Below are 20,105 nucleotides of genomic sequence, written 5' to 3'. Positions count from 1 at the left end.
ATAGAAACATTCAGTCTATACAGAAACCACTCTTTCAAACCTGGGCAAAATGGATAAATATATTAGTAAATAAATATATTAGTGACATGTCACTATAATGAAATGTTCTATTATATATATATAAAATACAACACTATTTCATTTGTTTTTCGTTGTTCTCTTTTTGTACACAAAGTATCCAAAATATACTGACTTATCCCTTACAACTTGTGGAGGGATTTGTTTTCTTTATCTTGTTTTTTTTCTTTAATTCTATTATTCTTGCACAACATAACAAAAAAACAAACAAACACATGAACAGCACAAAGAGAAAGATGTTGAACAGGATGAAATCACACCGGATGTTCTGCGGCACCGCGAGCTCCTAATCCGGGCCGGCTGTTGTTTTAATACTATGAGTTTTATGTCGTCTCTTTCTTCTTCTTCTTCTTTTTTTTTTTTTAAATTTCTTTTTGAATAGAAAAAGCTGCTAAAGCCAAAGTGCTGCTTGTAATTCAGTCATTTCCATCTCAGTCTCTGAGACCGCTGGGCACAAGAAGAAGACCCTGATAGTTCTAGCTGGAGGACGCCGCGTCGACACATTCAGAGTGAGGTATTGTCTGGAGGGACTGCAGGCCAAAGTACTTCTGCATGATTGTCCAGAAAGCGTAAAGGATTCCACTTCAATTCTAGCGTGTTCTCTGCTGGAGGACACAAAGTCAGGACGACGCGCCGCCGGCTCACTGCGCTCAAGGCTTCGCCTCTTTGGTTCGACGGGTATAACGTCGGAGGTCCCGTTTACACGACGACGTTTCAGGTGAAAACGCAGCGTTTTTGTTTTACAGTTTTAAGTTTGACATTCACACAGCAACGGTTTGAAAACGATGTCCGTTTACACAGAAAGCACAGAAACACTGTAAACGATGTAGTTTTCATGTTAAGCCACTAGTTGGTGCTGTTGGTTGTTTTTGTAGTGAAACCACACAGGTGCAGAGCAGTCTGCTATAAACAATAACAACGGGTTGTTTTCCCGAGTGACTCTCAACCCGAAAACTACCAAGTCGTCAAGACACTCTGGAGGCAAACGCTGTTCTTATCATTCGTCTACTTGCAGTACAGAAGAATTATTTACTAAGGCCACAGTGAAGGAGCACAGTAGCGGCTTTCCCGCCGTCGACAATGAGCCTGAGCGTTTTGCGTTTTCACTTGAGAATGTCGTGTAAACGGGACCCGAGAGAGTTGGGAGACTTCCTGATTCTAGACTGAAAAGTTTGAAAGAATAAGGCACATGTGAGGGGATGAGTAAGTGCTACTGATTCTACCCACGAGCTGTCTCTGCTCCGGCCGCAGTCTGACTGCAGGAAACCATCTTTCACATTTTCACTCAGCGTCACACTGGAGGTAAATTCCTCTGATCGCTGATCATTTTCTATGTGACGTGAAAAAGTCTGTGGCTAAAGAGGAACTCCATCGACGACGGCGCCATGAGGAGGACTTTTTCTCAGTTTGCCCTGTTTGGCTGAACATGAAACACTAGGTAACAAATACTTGAAGCATATTTCTGTTTTTGCATTTTTAAGTTGATTGAACAAAAGAAAAAATATATTTTTAAGTCATTTAAAAGCTAATTTCTGATTTTCCTTCAAAGTGGCTTAAAGGCACAGTATGCAGGATTAAAGTAATGCCAATTTTGGACATTAGGTGGCTCTGGTGAGTCACTAGGGCATCTATTCTGCCGGGTGTCTGGCTCTCAGAGGTTTGTCAGTTTCTGCTTTAGTTAGTAGCTGCCAAGTGAGTCGGCTATTTAAATTTTACTGTCCTATTGATCAGTTTCAGCTGCATGAGCCGCCTCCTCCGGCTGCTGCAGAGACCGAACCAGCTGGAGAGAAGTGCTGCCGTTTTTTTTTTTGTTCGTTTTTTGCTTGTAACGTTATTTGCGTCATTGTGACGAATCAGAGAATATGCCACAAATCCAAAGAAATAAACTGATTGATAGCAAACTGATAGCATGAGCAACAAGAACTAAAACAGAAGCTATAAATTACGTCAAAGTTGCTGATGTGTTGATTATGACCTATACATTAAATGACCTCTAGGAGGCGAACAAGACGTTATACCTTGACTTTTGGGGGCTTTGATACAGTTTGCTGCATGTACGTACATGGTACTTCTTAATCTTGCGGACCTGAAGATGGGCTCATGACACCATCTTGTGGTAGAAATTGGTATTACAGTGGTGATCAGTTGCTAACTTCTACGGACAGCTTACTAATTACAGTATTTTTATTTTTTTTATACTGTACCTTTAAGTAGAGAGAAAATCGATGCACCTCTACTTTGATGGGAGGGTTTCGCACCTATTTCTGGTTTAATCAACCAAAAGCTTCCAGTCTTTCCCGTGTCTGATTGTTCCTGAAACGCCTCCGAGGTGCAGGTTGAAATCACAGGACGACGGCGAGCTTTCGTTCAAGCGGCGCGGCAGCAGCAGACTGCTGGTGCTCGGGGCTGCGAGGTCCACCTAGCATGGCTTTCACTCCAGTTATACTGTTACAGTCATTATTTGGTTTCAATGGCTGCAAGGCAAGGCATTTCTCTAGAGCTTCGGTTGCTGGAGGAGGAGGGGAGGGTCTAACCTTTACGGAGGATAATACCACATTGTGACGAGTTTCCATGCTTCTGGTGAGGCCTATTCATCGTGTACTGATCGGAGGGGATTTTAACAGCACTGAGGTCGAACATGTGAAGTAACCACTGGCAAGAGAAATGGAAAAAAAACAAAAACAAAAAAAAAAAAACCAATAGCTTGTAATGACAATAAGGAAATTCAGTCAAACCAGTTCATTCAAAAAGGTGGAAAAAAAATTGAACAGAAAAGGATCCAAAACACAAACAAAACAGCTGCCATTATTGAAATATTGAAAACAAGGCCCATGCAAGGCTCAGCGGCCTCAGTGAAGCGCTGATCTTCCTCTCTGTTTAGGACAGGATCACTTTCTGTTGTGGGTGAGCTACATGGTGGTGACCAATAACAAAAAAAAAGAAAGGAAAAAAAGAGAAATAGAAATAAACTATTCACTACAGCAGTACCTTTAAAGACCCCCTTTGTGAGGCGTGTTAAGAAATCCGAGCTGAGGTAGGCTGGAGAGAAAAGTATCTGTGGGCTGAGGCTGGACTCAGCGAGTGAAGGCGGAGACGTGAAAGAGAAGTACCTCGAATCTGAATCAAGACATTTTGGGACAGAGTGAGCGACGCTTCACGAGGGACCCACGCCCTCGAACTAGAACATTCTTCCTATAAGTGACACTCTCCCCCCCACCCACACTTTGTGACGCCCGAGTCGTTTTTCCAAAGCAACGACACTTCTTCACATACTCAGATCGCTCGGCACGTTTTGATATCAAATATCAAACAAGAGTTTCCACATTATTCTGAAATTAGAGCATGATTTAGCTTCTCTTTAGAGAACAAAGATCATTTCATCCTGTGAGTCTGGACCGGTGGGGGGCCGGAGGAGAGTCGTCTCCTCCGGAAAGGCATCGCTGGTGGAATCAACTGGAAGGCAAGATGGCCGCTGAAAGGCTTCTCCACCCGGACGGCTGCGCGGCCGAGTGACGACGGGGATGCAAAATGTTCTCACACTCCAGACTCCTCCTCTGATCCTGGACACATACAAACAGCTCAAATTACTCTCAAAACAGAGACAATGGGAAACATTCTACTGGATTATTCCAGCTCATTTCTTGTACATTTTATATCACTCACAATACTGAAATAAAGAAGTATGATTCATATTTAAGTCAAATTTCTATTAGTACAGCCTCAATTTCAAATAATATTGATATTTTTGTATGCATTCTTTGCATTTATTTATCAAACAAACTGCCATTCTGTAATTTGAAATACAATGAAATATGCTTTAAACGAGGAGGATTTATGCAGAAATTTCAAATCAAATGACCTATTGTTGAAAAAGTGATATTTAGAGCACTTTCTGATCATTTACTTGCCAGTATTTCCTTAGTGAGTGTTTTAACAGTAGATGGAGCAGTAGTTGTACTAAAATGCAAAGTTTCAGCATTCTCTCCACTCCTGTAATTAATACCTTTCAAAGTTAAGAAAAAAAACCTGAAAACAACAACAACAGAGCCGCCTGCAGGGAGCATCTTTAGTCACTGACCACAGACATGACTAACGGCACCACAACAGGCAGGAAATAACTGGTGTCTATACGAAAAGTGCAGTGCGAAAGCTATAAATTAAACTAAAAGAGTTTACAGAGATTTCAACCTCCTCCAGACGTGAATTAAGTTTACATTCACGAAGCAAAAACACAAAGCTACAATCCTGAAAAGCCCCACTTTGCCTAAATGTGGGGAATCAAAATGTACACTGGAGCAAACGACTTGCAAATTCTGCGACTTCGTGTAGCGCATATAAATCTAAATCCACTTCAGCTTCAGCTTAAACACTTCTGTATTCACTGACCAGGATGTGATTAGAATCAATACCAGCATGGTGATAGAAGCTTTTATCTGTGATGACGTGACCACAGCTGGTCGTCTGATCAGAGGTAAAGACGAGACACTCACCCTGATTGTGATGTAATGATTGGCAGTATAAACAAATGTCTGTGTTGGGCCCCTGGTGGAACGTGCAGGGGGGTCTGTCCACAGGGGCCCCGGGGCTGAGGAGCTGAGGCTCCGAGCGGGCCTGCTGCACCCGTTTCTGCCACACCACATGCGCCCCGGCACAGCAGGGCCAGTCCTCCATCCCCCCGGAGTCCAGGATGAGGGGCACGGGGAGCAGCGCGGGATGCAGCTCGGGGGGCGAGCAGCAGAAGCTCGGCCCCTGGCCATAGTGGATATGGATGCTGCGGTCGTCCTGCAGATCCAAGCTCTGGTGGAATCGAACCGAGGGCCCGTCCAGCACGCAGCCGCCCACTCGCCCGAGGGGAGTGGGAGGCAGCGTGTGTCCCTGGTGGCAGCAGTGGGGCTGGAGCTGCAGGGGGATCGGGGAAACGAGCACCTGGGGCACCTGGGGCCCCGTGGGCCCGCCGGGGTCGTGGTCTGGGTGCTCTGTGCCGGGGCCAGGGCCGGGCCGGTCAGGGGGCTCTGGCTTGGGGCAGTGGCAGGAGCTGTGCTTAGGAGGACACACAGGTGAGTTTTTTCCCGGGTTGGGGGCGGCCGGTGGGGCCGCCGCACCGGCCGCCCCCTGCTCCTCGTCCGAGCCCCGGTTGGGTCCCTGGCTGTGCTCCCCCTCCTCGTAGTGGTGGTGTCTGTGGCGGTGGTAGTGGATGTGGCTGAACACAGTCTGCGGCTGCTCTTCAAGACAGCCCGCCTTGTTCACCACAGAATCCAGAGACCTGGGCCGGGCCTGGGCGCTCGCCTCCAGGCTGTTCCTGCGGGGGGCGCACCCGGGGCCTGGCCCGTAATACACAAACGGATCGTAGTCACTGCTCAGCGAGCTGCGGAAGGTGGACCAGCTGCCGTAGACCCCCTGCAGGGACACGTCGGTACAGTTCAGAACCGAGTCACTGGAGGAGCCGTGGCACGGCCCCGAGCTGGAGTCGCTGGCCGGCCCGTCGGCCAGGTACCCACTGCGCTCTGTGTGGTAGCTGCCTCCAGAGCAGCTCCCCTCGTCCTGCCGGCTGTGAGCCGGACCCCCCCGGGTCTGTGGCGTGACGGAGACGGCGTGGTGCAGCCTGGAGCTGGACGCGCTGCGCTGTGCCGGACAAGACGAGCGGTAGTTGTGGCAGGAGCGGCGGGGCGTGTAGTGGTGCGTGGACGTCCTGCAGTTACCTCCCACCCTGTGAGGCCTCCCGGGGACCTCGGCGGGCGGGTGATACCCGCAGCCCGAGCCGAGCGGCCGGCTGGTGAGCAAGCGTAGAGTCTGGGGGTCCATGGGGGAGGAGCCACTGTAGTGACCCAGGTTGGGATAAGGTCCGGAGGGCCCGCGGGGATAGTGGGGCCTCATAGAGAAGGGGATGGCGTGCTGGGGGAAGGGGTGGCTGTGTGGGCTGCTGTAAGGCTGAGGGTGCAGGAAGCCCTGACTCTGCTCCGCGTTCTGCTGGTGTCGGCTCCTCTGGGGCTGCCGCTCCGTCCCTGAACAGCACAGAAACACACAGTAGTGATATCTCACCAAAAAACTGTGGCTGAAGAGACCAGATCTAGTCTACGACATATCAAATGAATCACATGCAAATGACTTAAGTTCAGTGTCTATGATGTTTATGTTGGACAAAAATGGCTTTTGTCTTGACCGTCTCCTATATATGGTGCAATCTATTCCTACCCGTGGTCATGTGTGTAATCAGTAATTATCTGCAAATCCTGCATAAAAACTACGTTCAAATTGGACTTTTTGAATGAGTATGAGGGGCATAGATAATCAACATCGAGGATTAAATATCACAATCAAACCACATGTCATGCTTTGAAAGGTGAAAACAGGCTCCCCGTCTTGACCCGCACTTAACTGTAAGTGTGCTTGTCCTCACCCATGATGTTGTGCATGCAGAGGGGGCAGGTGCGGTGCTGCAGCAGCCAGGGGTCCACGCAGTCTTTGTGGAACTCATGAGCGCAGGAGATGATCCTCAAGTGCTGTAAAAAGCAGACGCGGTAAGTGACGCCCAAGCGGTTGAATCCACAGAAACGTGGCGTCCCTCCATGTCTACGTCCTCTCACCTGCCCGTCCTGGAACTCCTCCAGGCAGATGGCACAGACGGGGCTGGAGTTGGAGCTGCTGGCCGAGCCCCAGGCTGCGCGGTGGCGCTGCGAGCCCGAGCAGCCCTGCGAGTTGTAGGTCTTCGTCTCCAGCCGATTGATGGCCCGCATGGTTTGCTGATGGACGGAGTCCTGTACGAAGCAGAGGGGGACGTTTGAATGGGATCCGACTGTGCTGTGGAGCCAGACAACCGGCAGTCCACCTGCTCCTGTCACTCACCCAGGTTCTGTTGGTTTTACACTTGTAGCGAAAGGCAAAGATGAGGACGATGGTGAGAACAGCGAGGACGATAGTGAGCAGAATCCCCACGTCATAATGTGGCTGAAAGAGCACAAGGTTATACAACCGATTACAAAACTGTCAAGATATATAAAAAAAACTAGGATGTTCAACCCTGTAACAATGCATTAGTCATTAGTTTTTTGATTTGATCAATATTTATACAAATGATTCACGCACTCAGCAAACATTCTGCAGTTTTATGTTGCTACGGTCTTTAGTCCTCAGACATGGAGGCTTTCAAATGAGTCTACACATAATAGATCATTTGCTTGAAATGTTCGGGAATTGTTCCAACATTATTCGATATTTCAAACGTTTGAATTACAGATGCGTCGTGTCTTTTCTGTGTAAACAATGCACATTAATGTTTACTTGTGTATTCAAAAGGAAAAGCCTCCCAACAGAAAGAATTTTAAAGAAAAAAATCAAACAAACTGTAATATGGCACATGATAACAGATATATATTGCTAAAAATTAAACAGACATTCAGATGTTTCTATTTATGCGGATATTTTTGGTTTGTAAGCTCAGAGAATGTCCCGACTCATTATACCGAAACAAACCAGACTAGTTAAAACATTAAACTTTGGTTCTGCCTGTTTTTGTCCAGCATGTGTGAAGCAGCATCAGAGGAATGATAGCCAATAGATTATGACCTCAACTCCCCTTCCATTTCCTCTACTTCACAGACACTCGTCTCTTCCTTCAGAGACGGTTTGTGCCTGCTCTTCGCTGCTTACCCACTTAGGCTCCATCTTGATCTCAATCACTACTCTGGCCTCCTCATTCTTGTTGACCAACCCCATGAGCTCCTCAGCATCCTCGGCCTCCACCAGCACCACCGGACGGGGAAGTGAGTCCGTCTCTCTTAGCTGTAGGAGAGCAGCGCAGCTTTGTGAGTGGCGTACGTGTGTTTACTTCTATCTCAGATGATGAGCTTTACCTGCAGACTCACCTCAGCAGCAGCGTGGTCGTCATCACTGACATCGAAGATAACAGCCCGAGCTCCTTTGGCCAGTGCCATGCGAGCCTGGAAGAGAAAACAGGGGACGATACATTTAAAAAAAAAAGAGCCAGCAACTGTTGTGGTGTATAAAACAGTCAAAAAGTGATTTATTCTGTGCTTGCAGTAGCATCTTATCTAAATCATCACCAAACTCTCAACAAAGTCTAAAAACATTATCCACACATTGCAAATATGAGTGTAGGAGCCAGGAAACAACTGAAAGATACTAGACTGTGTCGTCCTCTACCTGTGTGATAGTTTCTTGAACCACCACTAGGTGGCAGTCATGTCATAAGCCTCAGGCGCAAGTACAGCTAATCCTGCAACTTCTCCACCTGACAGCCACACACACTCCAGAAATGGTCGGATGTGGTCGGACCACAGCACTTTAACACGTTTATTACACTTATTTTATGAAGAATAAGAATAAATGAAGATGAGAAACTTGGAAGAGAACCAGAGCTTTGAATCAAACAATATTATCAGACTAGGCAAGAAGCTGTAGTTTATATTCCGCTTTTCATTCTCTATGTAAGCTTTATGTGACAATTCAAACCAACTCCAGGACAAGTTATCAACCCTTTAAAGGCCGAACAAAGAGTACCAGTCATCCACACACATGTTTACATGTTCCATAGTCACGAACACAATTTCTCCAACAAGCAGGTATATAGGTTGTCTGAAAAAGGTCATTAAAGGCTCCATTAGACTGTAATAACTTCTCTCCTGCAGCACTGAGATTAATATGAGGGTTAGAAGACGGAGGGATACAGTCTGTTCTAAACTGGACTACAAAACTGTTTTATCAACACTTCTGACACTGCTTCTGGTCTAAATGATTGATTCATATTTACACACACTGATCATCGTATTGGTGGATGGATTTTTATTACTTTCCGCTAATTCTAATCTTCATTTCTGCAGCAAATGTTTTTATAGTTGGATTGTAGTGATCGTGATAACAATAGCTGATCTGACTCTTTCACCACTGCACACACAAGAAAAGCCCAGAAGTGCTCTCTATAGTATCAGCAAAACAATTCCACTGAAGTCTCATCTCGTCCAGCATCTGTCAACACTTCATGAGGAGGAGTCATGGATTGAAACAAGCACTGGTCCGGGTCAAACGCAACACCGATTACGGCGATTCCTGGCTGAGCGATCAGAGCTCATGCACAGATCCGGTCGAAGCATCGCTTCTTTGATCCATTCATTAAGTTATAATGAAAAGCCTCTTCTGAGCAGTGGATGTGAGATCACTTCAAACAGAGACACAGATTTTCTCACAGTCATGTACACAAGTTGAAGTGGAGCATCCCGCAGAACGCAAAGAAAGAGAAATGAAAGGTCAAGAGGCCTGTAGCGTTTTTTCACTGTTTCATGTGCATGAGTCGAAATGAGGCGCCGTCGTAAAGGAGAAGAAGGAGGCGGCTGGAGGTTTGACATGTGGGAATTAGCTTTACCTGGAGTTGAAAAGCTCTGTGAGCCTGCACATCCTCTAATGGTAATAAATGTAGGAGAGAGCTCTTGTGGTCCAACACGCACGCCCGCCCGCCCGCCCGCCCACCCACCCACCCACACACACGCACACACGCACACACACACGCACACACACACGCACACACACACACACACACACACACACAGTCACACACAGTCACACACAGTCACAGACAGTCCCATAAACTTCAGGAATACATCATAATACACTTCTTCAATGACTCCTCCTGTGGTCTTATTATATCTCAGCATTAGTAGTAGTGGGGACCACAGTGTGGTTGCGCCTCCACCAACCCGGAAACGGTCTGCGAGATCTCATGACACCATTAATAGGAGCTAAATTTAACCTTTATTGGAGCAGTGGAGCTGAATGGACACGGACAAGTGATTCAATATGAGCAGGGTACTGAAAAAGACATGGCTGCTGTGAGGTAAACATGAGATATACCTTCACATGATTCCTACATTTTTAGGCAGAAACGATGGCGGAAACCACTGCAGTTTTGTTCGAGTTGCACGGCGATGACGTCAGCGATGAAAAAGTAAGAAACGACACGCAGACCAACGACGGGCTGCTTCTGCTTTCTCCAGCTGCGGGGGAAATGTTTAGAGGATGGGTGAGGGTCTGTTTAAATGAACCACCAGGTGTTGGCGAGTCTTCTGCGAAGACACCTGAGGGCAGGGAGCCAGACAGGAGCACCATGAGGTCAGGATCAGCTATGCAACCAGCTCAGGCGTTTACAATCTCATCTGAAGCTCTGGTTAATCTTCGGAGCGTATCACTTCTTCATAGCAGGAAAGCTTCAACCAAGAGTACGACGTTATGTTGGTGTTCAACCGTCTTTAGTTCAGGGGCCACAGACAGACAAATTTCATCTTGAGTGGGCTGGACTGGTAATATACTGCCACAATAACCTTTAAATTTGAACTTTATAGTTTTTCTTTGTTGTGGCGCAGAGTATACATGATGAAAAAGTCTCTATTTCCATAAATCAGGATCCGATTTATTCCTCATCATTCAGGCAAATTACATCAGAGATGAACTGCAGAATTATATGTAGGGTCAGCGATAAAAAAAAAAAACACAATAAAAAAAATTTACAATCGAGATAATATAGAATAAGTTATAAATACTGGGAACGTACCAGCGAATGAAAATTAATAATTAAAAACTGAGAATCAATAAGAAGCTATTGCATACGTCCCAAGGTAAGATATTCACAGTCCTGGAGGGGCTGTGGGAAATTACTACCAAAAATTACTGTAATCTCGACATAAAGCCAATTTGAATGAAACCTTCTGGTGGGAAATACAGTAAAATGTCCAAAAATGTCTCTTACAGCTGTTGTGTTGTGCATGTTTTTACAAAGTCCTCCTGAGAGCAGGGCTTTGAGGCTAATGCTCGCCCGTCTTGTGTTCACCACTGGCCAATTAGTATAAAAATAAATACATAAATAAACTTTAAAGTTGAAATTTGAAGGTCATTTTGGCATCATTTTACTGGTCTGCTCGACTCAAAATGAAATTAAGTTGGAGATGGCCTCTGAACTAAAATGTGTTTGCCCCCCCCCGCCCCGTTCTAACCTTGGACCTCCAGCTGACGCAGAAGGTCAAACACCAGATTTAAAGCTTGGGTAAAAACACAGTCCTCATCAAACGCTGGTTCTGTTTTGCCGGCTGGGTGTGGCTACATGTTCTGACAAATGAATGCTTGTGTCAAAACGACCGCAGGGCTGTTTTTATAAAAGCAGATTTGGATGTATTGTCGCCAGAGCGGACAAACTTCATGAATCACTGCAGCCATCAGAAATCCATCTCGAGGACTCTAAAAATAGGCAGAGAAAAATGACAGGAAGCTTCAGCTTTCATCATTTTCCGAAAGTAGGACACTTTCTCTTTCTCCTCCACTGTCTGAGCTCAATCAAATGAACAATCTGCTTCAGATGTGTGGAGTAATGTTTACACCGTCATGTTTTGGAGTGCAAATCGAGTGAGAGTGGACTGATTGAAGCGGTAAAAAGTATTACTGTTTACTCAAACTTTACACAACAATTCTGAGACATTAAACTGTTTTCCAAGATTCTCAGTAGCCACATACCGCATGAAATGATCAATGCTGATCAATTTATTGGTTTGTTCTTTTGCTGAATTTGAAAGTTTCCACTGTGTGTCTCTCACACGAAGCAGAGACGGCTTGATGCGGCGCTGACATTTGGATTTCATTTTTACCAAACGCAGGATTATTGTGCTGCACTCAACACACACATTCAAATCAGATGTGAAATAAACTGCGTGAATTATTAGAGTTGGCAGGCTGTTCCTTCCCGGCACACATACGCAGCGTATTAGTGAGCAGAATCTTCATCCTACGTTTTCCATGCATTTAAAAATCACTGATTGAACTAAACTGAATCACTCTACCCGTTTTCACCAGAATCAAGTCACCCGTCCACGAACAGACGCTTTAATCATGTACGAGTGCAACACAGAAGCTGTCAAGGAGAAACTGACTCACACGACTCTATACGTGGCCCGCACTACTGCGAGCAGCATGGAGGCTCACTACAGTATTAACCACAGCTCATCTTGCGTAAACACCAGCGGGAGCCAGTGATCTGCCCTCTCCGGCAGTGGGTGGCCCGCCCGGCCAGCCAGCGCTGTTTGTTTACATCCCCGGCGGAGTGCGGTCTGCGAGCCGGAGCTGAGCTGGCATCACAGCGTGTTCTCCGCGGAGCCGAAACAAGACTACGCCGCTGCGATGACTTTACACCACACGACGGCCCGGCCCAGGATTTTTTCCATTTGCCTGACATGATCTCTTTGCCCGGTAGCGTCTTGATGTTTGTGCCACTTCTGCGTAGCGGGTAAACTGCCTTCATCTGCAGCCATGTACCGACGTAACGGAGAGGAAAAAGACACACACACATACACATACACATACACATACACACATGCACAGAAACATCTGCTGTATTAGTTGAACTTCTATGATTACAGAACTATATTGAGAGTCTGACCCACTACCTTTCTAACCTCTGACTTTTAAGTGACACAGCAGTAACAATAACACTGAAGGTCAGGGTCTGATTTCTCCAACCGTGATACACCCTGAAATCAATGAAAAGAAATGAATGGAGGGAACTTTTTTCTTTTTTTAATCATGCTATTGAAACACATTATTAAAAAAAAGATTAAAATGAATTAACCAAGATTTAGTGTGATCGTTTTGACAGTTGCAGACTATATATGCAGATTCACCGCGTAGCTGTATCTCACTATAAGGCGAGACAAAGAGTTTTTTATTGTCGAAGGATCCCGAAGATAACGTGAAAAATATTATCAAGTCTGGCCTTCAACCAAAAACTTTGCAAACCCTTCTTCCATACAACAACATGTAACCGCACAATGTTGTGAGACTGCTTTAGTTGTCTTCTTGTTTTCAGCCTTTTTTCCTCATGCAAGTTTCTTATTTGGAAAACGACAGATTTGGCAAAAAAACTAAAAGAAAAAATGAAGAAATTATATTTAGTCAATACTTCCCCAACCACTCTTTTCTCCGTTCTCATAAAACCTCTAACTTCACCATACTTGTGGGGACTTATCAATCAATGCACAGGGAAAATGGAGCAATATGTGTGTGGAAGAGGAGAAAGACGGGCGGAGTGAGGGATGAATGAAGGGGTGGAGGGAGGAGAGCAGGCTGTGGTGCTGCTGCTGCATTAAAGTGTCTAATGACAGAGTACAGCGCTGTGGGCCTACAGGTCTGAGGCCGACTCTCTGCTCTGTCATTTCTCCTGACCGAGCCGGCACACTGGAACCATTACCGAGGCGGCGCGGCGCGGCACGGCGCAGCGGCGCACTGCATGGCTATATCCGAAGCAGACAACGAGGTGGTGGAGCGGCATGGAAGACAGGTGCAGATCAAGTTTGACAATAACTCGACAATCAATTGACGATGACGTTGTTGAAGCCTTCCCCATGTTGAGTCCTACAAAATTAAATGACGATGTTGTTACGTGCACAACTTTTAGAAAAGCAACCACTTGAACCCAGACACTTCACAAGGCCAGTCAAATAGTCCCTAACTCTCATGCCACACATACTTTGTCATACAGCAGCTAATAACTGCATGTTGGGCCTCCTTATGTTTTCCACATCATACGATATGAATGCTGTTGAGATTCATAAGGAATAAAAAGTCTAATTGTGCTCTTGTGGGAATACCACTTTAATTTAAAACATCTGCTACGTCTGAGGCTAATAAGTTTAATAAAACAGGTAAATATTGCATGGATACATACACACACGTATACATTTGTTAAATCTTATAACTACAATCCCATTTCTGTCTAGAGTCTAGACCATGAAAGTTGGATCTTTTTTTATATACTATAGTCAAATTAGCGTTACTATTTCATATACTAAGTTATTTAAAACACTAAATCGCAGCAGCATCAACAGTAACAGCAGCTTTGTGCAACAAAAAACACTCCATGAAAGCAACGCTAGAACTAAATCAAGTCATTTCACTTGCTAAAAGCTTTGTTTTTCCTCTTCCTGTGTCAATATTAAAGCTCTGCATCCTTCCAGGTGTTACATAAACAGCAGGTGATTCCCAGCTGAGATATGTTTACTGCCGTTTTGAATCTCAGACAGTCTGACAGGAATCAAAGAAATGAACATTTTAATGTGCCATTGATTCGCGATGCCCAGAAAAAAATGACTAAAATGGAGAAAATCAGCACATTTTTCTCAAACATTCTTTCAAATTTTCACCAAAACACGCAGATGCACTTTTTGTGAAACAATCAAAATCATAAAAAAAAAGGCACACACTGAATATTTTGCCAAAGAACACCCTGAAACTTGGGGAAGGATCGAACCAACCTTGGTGTCAATCTCATGTCAACAATAGTCACCTCTTCAATGTGAAGCACTACCGCTTCGGTTAAATTTAAGCAGAATTAATCGAGATCAGGCGATATCTCCTTCCCGAAACGCACCCTAGAGCCAAACAGGGCTGCCACATTAAAAAACCGTCCCTCTGACAGTATCCCTGCTGCTTATTTTCCTCTTTTCACAGAAAACCTCTGCTTTAAATGTTACCTACTTGGTTCATATTTGAGTCTAATTGTGAATGAATAATAGCTCTGTAGTGTGTGTGTGTGTGTGTGTGTGTGTGTGTGTGTGTGTGTGTGTGTGTGTGTGTGTGTGTGTGTGTGTGTGTGTGTGTGTGTGTGTGTGTGTGTGTGTGTGTGTGTGCGTGCGTGCGTGCGTTTGTGTTGGTGCTCCCGACTGAGCACCAGCAAGTTGAGTTGGTTGGACGAGTGAAGGGTGTGGCGCCGCTGGGTATCCATTACTCACAGAGACTCTTTGATGTGGGGCCGCTGGAATAGGAGAAGGGGGGTGGGGTGGTGGAGGGGTACTGTATGAAGACGAGGTGGGGGTGGGGGGGGTGGCTGGGCAGGCATGTCAGGGCAGGTGAGCAGATTTTACTCTCAGGGAAAAGTATTGAGCCTCAGGGGGTGGGACTGAATCACACACTCCTCCTGCTTATACCTTCCATTCATCCTGGTGCGCGCACACACACACACACACACACACACACACACACACACACACACACACACACACACACACACACACACACACACACACACACACACACACACACACACACACACACACACACACACAGACACACACACACACACACACAGACACACACACACACACACACACACACACACACACACACACACACACACACACACACACACACACATAGACGTACACAAAATCCAGAACCTGGGCTTGGCTACCTTTCTCATGCACTCTGGAAAAAGTGATGAACCTGATCTTCCTGTCTGGAGGTAACAGAGGTCATTCAGACAGCCCCCCCACACCCCCCTCATTAGCAGACACTCGTCACACTGTGACACACATCTGAAACGCAAACCACAAGGTGACACGGAAAGACCACCGTCATCCGACACGCCGCCGCTCACTAACCACTTCGCAGGGACATCAAAGGAGCCGGGCAGCGAGCTCCCGCATGGCGGGATGAACCTGATGTGGCCGCTGGTGACAGTGACGAGGCTGAAACACAATGTGACCTTCTACCATCACTACATTAACCCCTCCAGCCCCCGAGGCCAGGCAATGAGGGAGTTAACACAGGGTTAACAGCCAGTAAACGTGTCAGCCACCGCGGGACCCTGGAGGGGAAAGCGCTGCCCGCAGCTCTCACATCTGGATGCATGGAGTCTTGGAGGTTATTGTCTGAAATTACCATAAAGATTGAAACTAAGCAGAGTCAGATTGAGCGGATTTACCTCAAAGAAAATCTAAATAGAGATCAAATGACAAAATGTGTTGTTTCAAAGAGAAAAGAGACAAGTTGTTGCATTAAACAAAGAAGAAAAACTTCAAACTTCAAATTAAAATTTGTCAGTTTTGTGCTGCCAACTCAAGATTTTAGGTTTGTACAACTTGAATTGGAAGTCGGTGACGAAAACCCTGTTACATTTAGTACAGGTTTGTTTCCTGTATGCCAAAAGCAGAGGACGGTGGGTGAATTCAAGTAATAACAGTGGACAAAAGAGGTGAAGAAGAAAGTTCAGAGTGTGGAGTGTGTGGAGACGATGTTGAAGTACAAGAGGAAAACCTCAGATTTTAGTGAAGGACATCATGAAGATGGTTGGTTCCTTAACATTCTGAATAAACAAAAAAGTTACGGGTTATTCAGAGAGGGAATCAGCATTTTTACAGTGTCGCTTCCAACTTGAGGAACTCCGCCGACATCCTGCAGGAAAGCCAATATTTATTGAAAGTGTTTCTTCTAAACCCGGCTGGATCAAAGCGGTTTCACCTGATTGGCTCGTGGAAGCCTCGTAGTTTATCTGGATCCAATATAGACGGGTGATAAATTACAGCCCGAATCAACATGAACTGTTACGTAAGGCGTCGTCCCACCAGAAAAGCTTCTGTGTATTCATTCACAATGTCCAAAGCTCTCCTGGAGGTATGAACACATGCCCTTCCACGTTTTATTCCTCTATGTGGTGTGAGACGACGACGTTTTACCCCATTAATATAATCTTAAATCACTAATCTGTAATTACAACTATCATCCATTCATATTTCATCTGCTTCGTCGTACTCAGGGTCGTGGAAGCTGATCCCAGCCGACTACGGACAAAAAGCAGGGGACACCCAGTCCATCACAGGGAAGATACAGAGACACATACTCACATCCACATGTTAGAGCCACCAATAATGTCGTAACCAAAAATGTAGGTAATTCTGATGCTGCAGAAGTATAGAAGTAAATGATACTCGTTAATTCGATCATTCGCAAACAGATTTTATGATGGCTCATACGTCCTATTACACTAATGGGAAGTGAATATATTATTTGACTTTAATAGATTTAAAATGGCCAAAAAGATCACATTATTGGCAGATATTACGTTATTGACCATTATTACATTATTAATCATCCCTGATTTAGAACTATTTTGTATGTGACGTGAGTAATTTGTGATTTCCATATAAATTGCAAAACACACTTCCAATGTTCAGTATGAAACCAGGACGGGAGTCATGATAAACATGGAACCAAAAGTTAGATAAAGCAGCATAGACCATGTTTGGATGACTGGACGATAATGAAATGTTTGTGTATTTCAAGACACCACCACAGGGAGGCAGCAGCCATGGAAAATGTCCATTCCTTTACACAGAGACTGTTGATATTAACTAATTTAACTTGATTAATCAGGACATTATTTCAAATAAAAAAAATTTAATAAACTGGCGTATCACTATTTTCATAGCACGCAGAACAAAAGGACATTTCTGCAACTTGGGATTTTGTCATTGTGCTCACATATTCAGTTAAATTGCCCTTTCAGTTAAAGACCAGTCTCACCTTTGATAATAAGGTGTACTAATACATGTGATGCTTTCAGTCCACACTAAAGACGGCTCCTCTGAACTATCACTGTAATTACTGAAAGATGTGTAAGCACACAAAATAGCCCTAAAATTAATTACAGCTGTAACTGTCGTGATATACAGCAGCACTTGATGTAATAGGTATAATTAGGTAAACCACCGGGGCCCAACTGAAGGCAGACAGCCATGTAAAGAGGCCGAGTCGGATCTGTGGATGCACAGACTCCTCTGATCCGAGAGGGAGCACAAAACATACCAAACCCCACCTCTGCCGCTTTATCCTCACTTCTCCAAACATCCAATTTTTTTATTTATTTTTTTAAACCCCGACTGCGAAAGTCTCCACATGAGAGGGCGTCCCACACCACAGAGGAGCCTCTATCTCTTTATTGTTTGTATCGCACTCAATGAAGAGATCCATCGAGGAGTGATCCGCCGAACGGAGAGAGACGCCGCTCTCTGCAGGCTCGGTGTCGGTGTGTTGATAAATTCCTACGGTGCTGATGAGAGCACAAACAGAGGAGGCTGAGAAAGAGTTTTGTTTTACTTTTTGTGGCGGGCGCTCACCAACGGGCGGCAACACAAAGACTCAGGGGAAGCCAATTAGACGGCCTTTCCCGGCCTTTTAAGAGGCAGATAATGTTCTTGTTTTCATAAAGCATCCTGTTATTTAATCAGGCCTGTAAGTGAGCGCCTGACACCCCTCCTACAGTGTGGAGTGTCCCCCCCCCCCCCCCCCCCCCCCCCCCCCCATCCAATCATTCCTGCCCTGAGCCCTCCATCTCATTCAACAGCTCTTGTAAGCCTCAAGGAATTCATTCTTGGAACAGATAGTGCAGTAAGCCGTGTCTTTCTGCAGAGCAAACACACACGCACGCATGCGTGCACACACACACTGAAAATGAGGTTAACCCAGACATAGATAAAGTTTGAATAAAATGTATTTTCTCGCTTTAAAATCAAAGCGCTGAACATTTTATTCTGACATGTGGGACTTCTGCTATTAATTCAGTGCGGATGACACTTCAGTTAGTGAATGACACAAAAGCCTTTACTCTGAATTAATCACCAATCTGAATTGTTAATAAAACATATTTTAACACCGTTTGTATTTCATCAGATTAAACACACAGTCATTGTTTCAATTTATTATTTTTTTGATTGTATTTAGTTGTTAATGGAAGGCACAAGCATGTAAATATCAATATGTAATTTTACTTTAATATGCAACTACAGTATGTATCACAATTCCTAAAGCCATAAACTAAAAAAACAACTATACTCAAACAAATATACAGGTTTAGAAAGTAGAGCTCAACTCTAATTGGGTAATTTGACCACGTGAACTGAAACTGCTAAAAATCTGTCAGTAAGTTTATTATATGAGTAAATGGACAAGCAGCAATAAGTCAAGTGAATATATCTGAACGGGTTTAAACTGTTTGAGTATTGAATGATGATTAGTTGTGCATTTCATCAATGCTGATCAAGTTAAAATTTTAACTTGATGGTGCCAAATAGACAGGCGGTTGTATGAGAATCTGCATTCAAGATGGTACAAATGAATTTTTTTTTAACAGTAATCTGTCAATCTGTGCATTTATCTTCTTTAGCGAGTTGGACATGGTGGTTGGACTCAATCAGGCAAAGTGAATTTATCTATTTTGGGGAGTTTGTGTTGATGGACTGTTTCAGTGCCATCCACTAAAATTTGTACTACATGCTTATATTATTCTACGATACAGCTTCCGGGGTGTCGAACCGACCTCAATGATAATCAAGTTAACATTGGTCTAAAGGCTGAAATGTGAGTATGTGTGTAAGTACAGCTCCAATACACACCTGCAGTGTTCAGAAGTGTGAGTTAATATTTTCAGATTGAGTCATTTCTAATTAAAGCTTGATATATTTCTCGTGTCTAGTGTCCCGTGCAGACCCGATTCTAAATAGTCTCATTGTATTCCGGTGGATTACATACTGCAGAGCCTCACTGTCTGCCCTGTGAATCTGTTTTGTCAAACCCCTGTTAAAAGCCAGAGCGAGGAGGGGGGGTCCTTGGCACCAGTCTACCTGAGTCAGAGTTAAACAGGTTCACGCTGCACATGGGGGTGAAACGAGAACTGGCCTCTTAGCCTGCAGGGTCTGACTCACAGGACCCGTTTGCAGGTTCACTCTGAACTCGGGGTGATGCTTCGTGCTCCAACGCTGGCTGGCCTGGGGAAGTAGTTACCGGTAACACAAACCTGTCTACTTTCTACTTCACTTCCAGCAGCAGTAGCAGTAGTGTTCCCTTGCCCAAGCCCCCCCCCCCCCCAAAAAAGTAAAGGGGGAAGGTAAAAGAGACAGAGAGGGAGGGAGGAAGAGAGAGCGAAGGGTGAAGGGACACTGGGAAATGTCTTTTTTTTTTTTATGGGAATGTTTCACTTAATCTCATAAAGGCAGCGTGAAAACCTCCATCTGTTTGCCTAGCAGTTCAAAAGCGACTCCACATGCCTCCGCTTGCTGCTATATAAAAACAACATTCTAATGCAGATCTTCAAGAGGGCCAGCGGCTCAGCCTGCACAATGAGAGCTGGGATGTGCCAGACGGAGTGATGGAGGGAGGGAACGGTGGAAAGAGATTTAGGAAGGTAAATAGGAGAGAATGCGAGAGAC

At 45.0% G+C, this 20,105-nt stretch overlaps 1 protein-coding gene across 1 annotated transcript in view; it reads right to left on the bottom strand.

The window, feature by feature from the left end:
- Window positions 1–1,899: 1,899 nt before the first annotated feature.
- Window positions 1,900–20,105, bottom strand: part of rnf43 (ring finger protein 43) — a gene marked incomplete at its 5' end in the record, with an annotated part of 87,710 nt that continues 69,504 nt past the window's right edge. Inside the window, 7 exons of the mRNA XM_080483874.1 lie at window positions 1,900–3,638; window positions 4,569–6,080; window positions 6,476–6,578; window positions 6,663–6,833; window positions 6,922–7,023; window positions 7,726–7,857; window positions 7,941–8,015. Of these exons, the coding sequence (XP_080340000.1) occupies window positions 3,613–3,638; window positions 4,569–6,080; window positions 6,476–6,578; window positions 6,663–6,833; window positions 6,922–7,023; window positions 7,726–7,857; window positions 7,941–8,015 (2,121 nt within the window). The 3' untranslated portion in view covers window positions 1,900–3,612. The remainder of the gene's footprint in view (window positions 3,639–4,568; window positions 6,081–6,475; window positions 6,579–6,662; window positions 6,834–6,921; window positions 7,024–7,725; window positions 7,858–7,940; window positions 8,016–20,105) is intronic.

This window comes from Lipophrys pholis (genome assembly GCF_963383615.2).
Source record: "Lipophrys pholis genome assembly, chromosome: 16".
NCBI lineage: Eukaryota > Metazoa > Chordata > Actinopteri > Blenniiformes > Blenniidae > Lipophrys > Lipophrys pholis.
Note: the sequence above shows the minus strand (reverse complement) of the source record. Positions and strands in the feature narration are given on the sequence as shown.